General features: G+C 33.0%; 2 protein-coding genes across 2 annotated transcripts; both read right to left on the bottom strand.

Annotated features, from left to right (window-relative positions):
* Positions 1–474: 474 nt before the first annotated feature.
* Positions 475–1,732, bottom strand: LOC130628801 (uncharacterized). The gene has a single exon (XM_057441809.1). The coding sequence runs from the start codon at positions 1,589–1,591 to the stop codon at positions 521–523; it is 1,071 nt and encodes a 356-aa protein (XP_057297792.1). The 5' UTR covers positions 1,592–1,732; the 3' UTR covers positions 475–520.
* Positions 1,509–6,347, bottom strand: LOC130628799 (uncharacterized). The gene is made up of 2 exons (XM_057441806.1): positions 1,704–6,347; positions 1,509–1,616 (listed from the first exon to the last, which is right to left on the bottom strand). Exon 1 carries the CDS (start codon positions 6,341–6,343, stop codon positions 3,965–3,967), a length of 2,379 nt encoding a protein of 792 aa, XP_057297789.1. The 5' UTR covers positions 6,344–6,347; the 3' UTR covers positions 1,509–1,616; positions 1,704–3,964.
* Positions 6,348–13,063: the final 6,716 nt, after the last annotated feature.

Raw genomic sequence — 13,063 nt, 5'->3', positions numbered from 1 at the left:
TATTGTATCCAAACACTCACAAATTAATTACTCGCCAAAATTTAGTCACTTAAGGTATTTTATAAAGCTTAAAAAGTTGGCTAACAAGTCTTTTCGTTCTCAAGATATTCACATTTAAAGATATGATGTCATATTTAAGTAATAGAAAATTTTGACATTTTTAGTCATCAGCAATTTTTGTTAAGACATGTGCATTCAAACTTTATCAATGCATAGACATTATTGTCGCTTCCGCCAAATTAAAGAAACAGTAAATCTAATTTCAAAAAAGTCCACAAGGTTGTTTGGGATTAACACATAAAAATCGAATTGTTTAAATTTTTTTTAAATATATATATAAAGCTTTTTCTACAAATATATACAAAGATAATATAATAACTATGAAAAAGTCTAAATAATAAAAATAATGTTTTAAAATATATGTATAAAGTTTTTTCAACATTTTTTTTAAAAATATATCAAGCTTTTTATACAAATATGTACAAAAAATATTACAAAAAATATATACAATAACTAAAGTCTATTTTTCTTCAGTTCTCCTTGGTGTTTGAGGTGGAGACATAAACGGTTGTTGATATTGTGGTGCGTGATGACCTTGATTGTAATAAGGATATGGAGGATGAGGAGCTGGTTGTGCTTGAGATTGTAAAAATGCATTGGCCAAAAGTCCTAGGCCGTCCTTTATTCCATTTCCAATAGAATTTATTGATTCGGTCATTGCTTTTATTGCCTGCTCTGTCCCTTCCAGTGATTTTCGCAACAATTCAGTGTTTTGACGTTTTATCTCTAGCTCTTCCCGTGTTAAGTCAACTAACACCATATCTCGTTGATGCGCAGATAATTTTTTTTGCATGTTTTTATATTTTCCTTCATCCTCCGGTATTACACGTGCTTCCTCTGGTGCTTCACGTCCCTCCTCCGGTATCACAGGTGCTTCCGACTCCTCATCCTCCGAAACGATGTTGTCTTCTTCAATATTCAGTGAAACTTTACCTTGCGGTATAGCTGTCACTGAAGAACAACCACCCCAAATTTCCTTCAAAATGTTGTAATGTTCAGCAACAAGTCTTCCCGAACCAGAACGAGTACCTTTATCTACAGCATGTTTGTACCCACGTCTCAGTTCTCTAATTTTGTTTTTTATGCGGGCGTACCCTTCTTTTTTTGATTTATCCAACTGCTCAACTCGTTTTTTGTATTCCATATTTGTTTCGGTCTCTTCTTTTGCTGGAATTGATTCGGGGCCAAAATCAGAGACCGGGTACATTCTACTCATCATGGACCTTAAATCTCCATACATTTTAATGAAATCAGCCTCAAAGTCAAGCCCCTCAAATGTTTTTGAACTCTTATACTCATTTAGGTTGAGTAAAAGAGATTCGACCATCTCACTACTCCATGTCCATCTTCTGGTGGAAACGTCTGCTTGCTTTCTTTTTTGTCCAGCAATATTTTTTCTGTGCTGTGGTTGTGGTGGTGGTGGTGGCTCATCCGGAAAATCGTCATGAATATCTCTGATATTGATTGTTTCTAACTGATTTTCTGAATGGCTGTAAAAATTTGAAACATCACTCTCTAGATCCTCTGACATCGTCGCTGAGGAAACTGATTTTTTGCTAAAAACAAGATGAAAAATACGAATAGGTAACTTGCTCCACTTGTACAACAAATCAAAAATATGATAACTAATCAGTAAGGCTCACCTTAAGCCTAATCTTCGTTTCTTGAAGTTGTTTGAATTTAAAAATGACGAAGAACACGAAGCACTTGCGTTGTTGTTGTCCATTTCGAAAAGAAAGACAGCCAGCATGCGGCAACAAGATTTATCAAATTCGCGCATGTGTATAATATAATTGACGCATGCGTAGATACATCGATACAGCCAAACCGGTCCGCGGTCCTGTTTACATGAGCTTTTCAAACCGGTTTTAAATCTCAAACCTATTTCTCACTCCGTAGTTAATTTCAAACCGGTTTGACTTTGAGTACGGGTGTACTCATGTAAACGCTATTAGAAACTTGACCGTCAACCGTATTGAAAATCGCAGCCGTAGTGAAATCTCAAACCGGTTTGAACTCACTACGGGCTCCATGTAAACGCTGCCTAACATCAATAAAATAAAATAAATATAAAGTACATAGTAGGAGTTGATTTGGCAGTAGAAGTTTTTTAACATAATAAATTTTAAATAATGTACCTGGGAATGTTGGATGTTTGCCACTGTCATCAATCAGTGTCTCATTCGTGCATGATGAATCAGTGAGTCACAGTTTATCTGCCACTTTAAATGTTGTGTCGATGACAAACGCAGAGTTACCCAGACAACAAAATCTGTATAGGTCATGAAGCATGAAAAGAAAATAATTTACAAAGAGGTGGCAAGCCACCGCAATGATGAACTCAACCTGTTAGGTCTTTGGAAACAAGCTAGAGGTTGTACTCCTCTAGAGAATATGCCTCTAAAAACACAATTCTCCCTTTTTACAAGGAATTAAAAAATATATAAAAAAAAAATAAAATAAAAAGGACACAACACATTTGAAAAGCTGAACAGAACATTAACCAAGGGCAGGTAGGTTTCGACCTATATTTCTGAACCTAAGTACCCTGGATGTCTAGCTGGGTCACCTCAAAGAGGTCCGCGGACGGTCATCAGCAGAAACTAGACATCCCTATCTTCCTAAAATTAACTTTGACCACTTTCTGTTCAACTGTGCTATTCTTTGTTTTTAACTCAGGTAATAAGTGGAGTCGTTACTCTCCAGAGACAAGATCATGTGTGATCAAACCCCCTTGCTAATATTTTTATTTTATTTTTTTATTTATTTATTTTTTTTAACTGGGGTAATAAGTGGAGTCGTCACTCTCCAAAGACAAGACCTAGTATGATCAAACCCCCTTGCTAACTTAATTTTTATTTGATTTTGTTTTATTTTTGACTGGGGTAGTAAGTGGAGTCGTCACTCTCCAAAGACAAGACTGAGTGTAGTCAAGCCCCCTCACGGCGGGCTATTTCCCGTGTGAAAATGCTTAACTCGTATTTTTCAAACGGCCTGGCTATTTTGTCAAGGATTGTTACATGGAGTTTGCGCCGCAATTCGACACTCCTTCAATTGCAACCTAGGTTTTCACAATAGCAGGTACAACAGCAGCGCGATGGAGAGATTTGTAGAAAAATAAAAATGGCTACCTGGCTAAACACACTGAAAGGTTGCTGCAAGTGTTTAAAGTTTTGATTTGGTATATAACGAGTAAAAAATGGATAAATTATTGTTATTTTATGGCTTTCGTAGCTACCGTTACTCATTATTGCATATAATAAAAAATAAAAAGAAGATGGGATGGAGGCAGCACAGCTAGCTAGCTGCCAGAACACACAGGACAGTCAAACAACAAAAACTACTTTTGTGACACATTGTATCTCAATATGAAGCAAATAATAACACAACAACTCTGTTTAAATAAAACATATGAACTATGAAAACTTTTTTTTAATAAAATATAAACTATCATATAGCTAGTGTTTTATAACATCTATTCACAGAAAAAAATGATGATGATCTAGAATTTGTTTTCTTTTGCAAGAGAAAATTTGGCATTGCCATGCTCATAGAAATAAAATATATTTGTATAAAATACATATTCTTTGATGTAAATATTATAAATTTTATGCTGTAATAGTCACCATACTTTCTATATGATTACGTCGTAAACATTTATGTACCAAATGTTCTGACAAAACATTAATTCACACACATTTATATTAAAAAATTGATTTCTTTGAGCTTTCTAATTGGGAAAATTAATATTCATACTCTTGCGAAAGACACTATCTCACTGATTCACAAATATACATTGCAAATGTTATGCAAACAAAAAGTATATAGCAGAATAAGGAAATAAGGAAAATATACATCTAACACGAACTAACAACATACTGAACTTTTAAACAAAAAACGGTGTCTAAATTTCTAAATCAGAAAAAACCTTTTTCATGAAAGCACTCTCACATAGTTGGCATTTCAAGTTATTTCTAACAAGCAGCAAGCAATGTTCACAACACATATCTCTCTCTGGTATGTAATCAGATCCTCTTGAAACATAGTGCAACTTATCGTAACCGTTTTCTCTCAGATGCAACAATTGTATGTACTCGTGATGGAAAATTCTTGGCCAGCGACATTGGAAAGTGGTATTGTTAGAATACTTTACAATCATCTGGTGCTTTTGCTCCCGCCCTTCCATACTATTACATCCAATTCCGAAACCGTAGCACAGCAAAGTACTTTCAGCATGGAAAGGTATGCAGTTACATAAAGTCCATAAACTGGGTGAGACGCTTACATCATACCAACAGCTTGACTTGAAAAGTAGTTTACATTGCTTCTTTAAATCTTTTAAAAGTTCCAAATTGAAATTCTCTACACGTACTGATAGTGAAATAATTTTTCGCAAACATATGAACTGAAAATGGATTTGATGCAGCCTTATTTTCATTTGTTCACTCTTCAATTCATTTAAAATAAGTAAATTTAATTCTGGGAAATGACAAAGAAAGGCTTTACTCTCCTTTCCACGAAAACGAAAAGTGAAACTACTTTCATTCTTAGAACTGCTTTCATTAAACCACCGGATAATTTTTTTCGACAAAAAATTACATCCCATTGCTGAACGTATAAAATTAACAAATTTAATTAAAGCATGTGAGGAAGGTATATCTTTAAATGCTTTGTAGGAATTCAATGGAGCAGTTGCCAAACATAGATTGAATAACTTCATGAAGTGCTCTTTGACGACATTGTTCTTCAGATGAAGAGGTTCGCCTTTTGCTTTATCAATATAATGGCCAACCAAGGGGACTTCTTCTTGTCTACCTTTCAAAACTTTAGATATATAAGATGTCAAGTTACTACGTTTCGTTGCACTATTTCCTTTGCATTTAACTTCGATTTCTTTTTTTTTACCTTCAACCTTTTTGGCATCACTTATGCGTTTGTGATAGTTGAAGGGCATCCATTTGTCACTTTGCTTGGTTCCGTATGTATATTCAAATTTGGCTGAATTATCTTTATTTACATTTCCGAACGTTGAAAAGTAGTAGGCTGAATTTGTTAGTTCCCCAGCCAAAAAAGCCAACATCTTCATATCGTTAGGTAATTCACCCAATAAAAATTCAACTTTGTAGGCAACTTCATCAACATAAACAGTGAAAACCTGACTTTCCAAAAACTTCACGTCCGACAACAACTTGAGAACATAATTGCGTACAACAGTAGAATTTTCCTCAGTATCACCACCAAAAATTAAAAAGTTTTCGGAGCTGCTGCATATCCGATTACCAACATTAAGAAAAGAGACTAAAAATGACATACCACAAATAGGAGCTCCATCCCCACCAAGAGCAAATACAAACAGAAAAGATTCAAAATCTTTTTTTTCAAGCATATTGAATGTTTTTAGTTTGTCACTCCGTTGACGATTCACTTTTAAATAGAATTTTGCCAATCGTAACAAAAATTCATCACACGATCTATAATTTCCTGTAACTGATTTTGTTTCATCTCCAAAGGTTAGAGTTGGATGTATGTCATGTAGTGTTCCTATATCAATGTTATTGATAATGGTTGCTAAATGAGGATACTGAATATAATTAACCACTGAATTCTGTTTATTCTGGGAAATTCTATTTGCCTTTCTAATTGCCATGTATTTAGCTTTCCCCATGACATTGTGGCTGTAAAAAACATTGAGAGAACGTAGTTTATTATCTTCTGAATTGTAAAATTCTTCATTTGCTATTTTGATGGTAGTTTCCTTTATCTGTTTTACTACAGATGATTTAGCATTCAATAAACTTTTTGCAAACATTTTTGAGGGGATTTTCGAACACAATGTGTCAATCATACCAAACATAACCGGCTGAACAGATTCCTTAGACCCTCCGTGAATGGCAGAACAAGCTTCAAATGTTTCCAGACGACGTGTATCTTTTGCTGATCTATTTAAATCACTAGATGATGGGAATTTACTACGCCTCTCAGCTGTTACCTTGCTGATGCTAAATTTGACTTCAGAGTCCACTCTATTCTTACTACACTCATAGTTTAGGTGTCTAACACGTTTTCTTTTTCTAGCTAATCTATTTCTTAACTTATCAACATCCCTTTCAATCAAAGTTATCTCACTGCTCAATGCTGCTAATTGTTTTTGTTTTTCCTCAATTAGGTTACTCTGATTTGAAATTTTCAAATCCATATCGTTGATTTTTTTTCTGTTTGATGTATATTTTCCTAACTGGGAAAACTTAATGTTTTGTGCCTTTGACTTTCCTTTAGGAGGCATGGCATAGAAATACAACAAAATAAAAACATTTAACTAGGATAAAAATCCAATTCTGTCAATAACTACATACCATACCATATTGATTGACAACTTTGTACGATGCAGTTATATTTAATGTCTTTGTTGACACTTTGTAATGTAAAATACATTTTTTTTCATCGTCACATATTATATCACCGACGGCATTGCTTTTAAACTTCTTTTTGAATATTTTATTGATATCAAGGCTAGACAAGTTTGATAAATGGAATTTCAATGACCCAAGATGGTGAAAAATAATACTAATTTCTTTAATGATACCACTTTTGTCTTTCTTAACAATCAATTCTCTACCGTAAGCTGTGCGGAAGTCGCGAATGGCTTTATAAACAGCTAAAAATATTTCGGAATGGACACGTTCATTAATGACAACTTTGAAGGGATTATACAAAGTTTGTTTTGCTTGAATTTTTCGATTAAGAGATGTTAAAATTGTATCGAAGTGAAACTTTATTAAATTGATGACGAGGATATTTTTTTCGTCCAACTCTGCATATGAATCAATTAAATCTGACATCATTATACATGATCTAAAAACATAGGTAATTATAAATATATATATTATATATATATATAGAAAAGAAAAGTTATTATCTGTCATTTTAGAAAAAGAAGATGAAAAAGAGAGGATATTTTTATTTACTATCTTAAGTGGATAAATTTTGGAGAGTATTTAATGGTGAATGACCAAAATGGAATACTTGGCGGGGATTTAATTTTGCGAATGATAAATTTTATAAAATTTGGCGAGGATTTAATTTGGCGAATACAAAAAAATGTTTATTTTAACGGAATTTATTTTGGCGAATGACACAAAGAAATGAATTTTTATGTCTTGGAATGTTTTAAAAAAAATAAGAATAAACGTATATATATATAAACACAAGTTCGTTATTTATAGGGAAAAACATTTTTCTTTTCTTAATTAAAAAAAACGGTATTCCAATTCCAGCTCCTTTTAGATCGTTTATTCCTTAAATATATAAATTAGTGGAAATAGTTTTTCTTATGTGGTCCTTCTTTTATTGCCTGTAAGAATGCGCGTACATATACAGAACTTTGTAAACATTCGCTCATCTATACACAGAACTCTAGCTAGCTACGGTTTAACGCATCTATTTTGCCTAAAAACCCTAAATTTTTCCTTGTTACTTGTGGATGAATGAAAACTTGCGAAAAAATTAATACATGAGAAAATTTAGTCAGAATAAAGCATAGCTAGCTATAGCTATACAATGGGACAACACATCCACAAAATATTTAGCTAGCTAGCTAGCTTTAAAGACAAGTTTTAATTTTTTTTATATGGATGGGTTTCTTGTATATATTGTGAAAAATTGAGAAGTCGGCTATATGAGACCTAAAATATACTTATACTCATAGGACATAGCCAGATAGACCATTAACACACCTTAGTTTACAGAATATAATAAAAAAGAAACAATTTAAAAATGGCCGCCATTTCTTAATTCCTGAGACTGCCATACGTAGCTTACTACAATTTTCCCATACTTCCGTTGCTTTTATTTACCAAAAAAACTTCAAAATTAAAAAATGTAAAACAACAGAATTGAAGATTCGTCTTACAACTTGCGTTTTAATGCCTTCAAATAGAAAAATAATACCATTTAATACTATTCTATACCCAACAAAGTTTGTTACTGGAAGGGTAAAATTGAAAGAGGCACTATTTCAAGACAGCTAAAAAGACATTCCACGATGTTCAACATAAGCATGTTTGTATTCGATCGAAAGAAAATTTATTCGACTTTCAAATTCTAGCGCTCGTAAAACCATCAGACACGTTTAAAACACATACCAGATAAAAGTATGGTACCATGTACCAAAGATATAATACTTACGGTCCTCGACCGTTTTTAAAAACCTACGGGCCGAAAAACGCGGACGCTTTTGATAAGCATTTCTTGGACCGTTTTTACCCGCCGTGCCTTGCTGACTCATTCCGGTTAAAATATTCTTATCTCAGCTCTTCTAAAAAGAAAACATATGACTCGTGACTGTTAATAAGGCGGTCATCACAGAAAATTACCGCTCTATCGTTGCAATGTATCCACCTGTGTACCATTTGGTCGAAGGCTATGGTAGTTGAATGACATATAGCATTTCCCGGTGAAACGTACAGAACGAACAATGGATCTATTGTGAAGTAAGTCTATCAAACTCTCTGCCTCGGTTAACGCGTTGACAGTCTTTTCCTTTCGTTGCATTTGATGTTTTGCATTGTGAACAACTTTGGGAGTATTCAGCATTTCACTTACAGATGATGCTGTACAGTTCTGTTGGCTTACTTTCACCTCATCAGGTGTAACACCGTCAGCAAAAATACTTCGTACCTAAGCAGCCTTCGTTCGAAATAGTCTCACGTATCTAAGCAACGTTCAATCGCTCCGTTGAGGTAACCGGTAACAGTTTAAACTGATACCTGAACGCAACTACAAATGACGTACAGAGTTCACAACAAGAAAAATAAAAAGGTAGGGATCTTACTCAATTTTTATACACTTTTATTAAAAAATTAACAAAAAAAAATCCTTCAATGCACAGTGTAACTTGTTGATATGCGGAACATTTAAAAGAAAAGAACATGTTCTAACTGAAAATTTGGAATAACTAATTCATTTGCAACAACATACAAAACATTTGTTGTTGTAACAATGAATTTAAGCCATTTCATAAGCCAGGAAAGTCATGTTATTTTCCTTAAAATGTTTTGCACATCAACAAGTTACACTGTGCATTGAACGAAAGCATGTGGTTTGAGTACATTATGGAAATTTGTACGCACGAAATGCTTACGCCCTATTCACGTTCGGCTTCAAAGTAATGCGTGTGAAGAAAGAATTTTTCCACATAAAAAATTAGCGTCAAAAAGATCATACCGTGGAACATAGTTCAAGTCAAGTCTGTTGGAGGAATTTACACGGTAACCGAAATTACATGTGCGGTAGCTTTTTGAACTGCCACCCGATTTAAGCGCTCCTTTTATCAAAATAAAAATCCTGCCTGAGTTTTACAGACAGAGAATAGTAACTTCATCTGGGAAAAGTTTGGGAACCCGTTTTATTGCCTTATTTTAAAGGAAGAAACTTTCGCTGGAAGAAAGTTTCGCGGTTTTGGGGGCCTTTCCGCGAAAGTTTCTTCCGCGAAATTTTCTTAAAGGTGTTGTATGCGAAAGTTTTTTTCCCGCAAATTTTTCTAGAACGTGTGTCCGATTTAACTACTCAGTAAAAGGGAAAAACAAGAATCGTTGTCTTAATTTTTTTAATTTTTAATTAGCTAAGTTTATAGGAATGGCTTTGAGAAAAAAGGCTTAGAAACTATAACAAAGGTGATAAAGAATCAGAACAATAATTTTTATAATTTTTGTCAACGAGAAAATAACTTTCATTCAAAAGGCTCATGAAATTTCGGAAAATTGCGAATACATTATAGACTAAGAATGTTATATAGTATTTTTTTGTGTGATAAAATAATTACAACATTCATATCCTGTTTTATATTGTGTTTTAATACTTCATTATCGGTTCGCGAAAGTTTTTCTCGTAAAAAAAATCCAGATTGCTCGTCCGCGAAAGTTTCTTCCTTTCAAGGACATCCTGCTTTATGTCAATCCTGAAATTATTGCCTTCTCTAATATTCTAATTTTTACGTTTTCGGACTAAAATATATTAGCAAAGATTACGATTTGTTTCTACAACTAGGTTGAAAAACCGTGAAGCTAAAACAAAACTTGTAATATCTGCATTTAAAAATAAATTTAAAAAGAGAATTAAAAACTGACCTTTGTCTTAACAATAAAAAAGCTCCTTTTGTTGGAATAAGACTTTTCCGAATAAGTAAATTGGGAGACAATTTTATGACATTCGTATGCGAACATTATTGAATAGGGAAATAAAAGCGATCGCACATTTTATTCAGAGATATAATTTTCCAAAAAATAAACAGCCTTGAAAGTACGCTGAAGGCTTTTTGTATGTTATCAATTTAATTTTTACAGAAAAAATATCACTGCATTACTTTTGATGAAGAGTTACAACAAAGAAACAACAGTATAGGAAAGTAATACGTCAATAGATTGAAATAAGACAATTTAGGAAATACTATACAAGAAAACACTTTATTCGGATTGAACCCACAAGACAAAAATATATCCCTTAAAATGACATAAGACGATTTGTAATGGCATGTTCCTGCGTTTGTTTTCATGTCACTCACCGAGGATAAAATAAAATGACATGACTTTTACAAAGTTGTATTTACTGTCAGAAATGATTATCACTGAATATCAATAAAATTATATGCCCACAATGTGTCGTAACTGGAACCGGAAATAATTTTTATAAAAATAATTCAAGTTGGAAACTGCAATTTTAATTTTTTTAATTTTTTATATTTACTTTTTTATTCAATTTTTTCAAATCGTTCATTTCTTTTATTTTTAATCATTTGTCAAATTGGTTGTTTCATAAGCTATCAGCGCATTCGTCAGAAATAAGATTAGTTTTCATGGAATAAATTAGGCAGGAAAGCATCATTTCTAAATGTAATGCACAAAAAGGTTGTAAACTTAAAATGTAGTTATAAGTTAAACTGAGCCATTTTTTCCGGGTTGTTTGATGAATAATTGTGACAAGAAACACTAAGATTTGTGTGTCAAACTTATTATGCTTATTATCATTTTCAAATTTTCATCTTTCAAAATATATTTTTACGACATAATTTCGCAGTTTTTTTATTAAAATGGTATGAAGTGTCTCCACACAAGGAAAAATGAATATAAGGAAAAATGAATTTAATTAATGAAATGGAATGCAGTGATCGTCAAAATCCAATTATCTATGGAGTAAAGGCAAGTGAAAATTTTTTTTATTCGCTTTTATTTCGTTTTTGTATAGCGGAGCAAATTTTCTAGTCAAAATTTATACGAATGTCATTAGGTCGAACATTATTGAAAACCTTCCACTCATTAAAACCTACCTAGCCTACATATACCGTCCACTCCCACTCTATATCCCCTAATATATTTTGCCTTAATCGCCCAAACTAGTGCATAAAACGTCGCCGACACCAGCGCTCAAAGCTTTTACTCAAAAAATACCCCAAAGCATGAACAAAAGTGACGCTACCTGACGCGCATGCAAACCTACGCATTCCACAAGTACTCATAACCACACACCATTACTACAAAGTTCTCGAGTTACTTTACTTTCAGACACAACTAAATCATTGCGGCTGTATATGGCGGATGAGATAAAAAAAACAAAGGACAAAGTTGTAATTTAGAAAGCTTAATGGAACGGAAATAACTCGAGAACTTCCTGCTTTATTTAATATGCACATATAACTCTATAATAGATAAAGTCATATAACCAGCGTTTCATACCAAAGGCGCGTTATCCGCATCTAAAAGAAATTGTGAAATGAATTAGAAACAATAATAATAGAAAAAAAAGATGAAATAAGACAAAAAATGTGAATATCCTAGGAAAATGCTCATGTTGAAAATTTGCTCGCGTCCAAGTGGAATATTATGACCGTTTGGTTCCTTTTTGCATGTTGATATAAAATAATTTGTTCTCAGGTTTTATTTGAAGTATTTTTTCTCAACAAAATATAGTTATCTGTCTGTCAGTTAAATAAGGCTGCTTAAACTTTAGGCTAAGAATATGCTAAGAATATATCAGGATGATTATTGCCTAAAAGTTAGCAATATTCATGCTCAAACGAAAACAACAACTATTCTTGTAAAAAAACTTATAGACAGCCTGGAAGGTAAGTCATTTCGAACGCGCTTATTAGATGGACACTTATCACAGGGGGCGCATTTCAAATAGGGCGCTTATCACAGAGATCGCCTATTAGAGGAAATACGATGCGTGTCGTGTTTTTAATCTCAGAAAAGGAACTAGCAAATAGTAAAAATAAACAAAAATTTAAAATGTGTGCTTTTTGTGGCAAAAAAAAAAAAAAAAAAAAAAAAAATAGAAAAACAAGAAACATAAATAAGTTCACAAACCTTAAAAACATCCAATGAATACTTCGGATGAAAAACACATTTTGATCCTGTTTAATGTTTTAAAAACACAAAACTTTAACGTTCAAAATTTTCCTATGGGAGTTAAACCGCTTTTATTATCGGTTAAGTATCTATAAAGGTTGGAGTTACATTGTTTCTATTACCAGTTAAGTTTCTATTAAGGTTGGTTTCCATTATAAGAGTTATTATTCCGTTGCAACAAGTTCAGTATATATAACGCTTACTGGAATAACTTGAAAATTTACTGCAGCACACAAAAATTTTCTATTATATTAAGAAAGAATTTAAGGCTTCTATAGTCCAGGTAAATCATGTTCCTTTTTTTCAACGAGGTTTCAGTTCACTGTGGAATTTTGTACACGCAAAATGTTTACGCTTTATTCACGATTTCGCTTCAAATTATGATGTTCTTCATTTTAAAAATTTAGCATCAGAGAAGATCATGCCGTGGAACCTAGTTCAAGCCAATTGAAAACGTCAGTAGACTTTGACAAACCTGACACTTACTCCCTCCTTTAAAATGTCAATTTTTACGTTGTCAGACTAAAACAAGTGAGCAAATTTGCAATTTGGTTTCGTAATGGGAGGGAAGACCCCGGAAGCTAAACTTGTAAGTTTTGCAT

Source organism: Hydractinia symbiolongicarpus, chromosome 15, assembly GCF_029227915.1.
Source record: "Hydractinia symbiolongicarpus strain clone_291-10 chromosome 15, HSymV2.1, whole genome shotgun sequence".
NCBI lineage: Eukaryota > Metazoa > Cnidaria > Hydrozoa > Anthoathecata > Hydractiniidae > Hydractinia > Hydractinia symbiolongicarpus.
This window is presented reverse-complemented; position numbering and strand designations above follow the sequence as displayed.

Coding starts and splice junctions, on each gene's coding strand:
- LOC130628801 (XM_057441809.1), bottom strand. CDS start 1,591: ATGTCAGAGGATCTAGAGAGTGATGTTTCAAATTTTTACAGCCATTCA.
- LOC130628799 (XM_057441806.1), bottom strand. CDS start 6,343: ATGCCTCCTAAAGGAAAGTCAAAGGCACAAAACATTAAGTTTTCCCAG.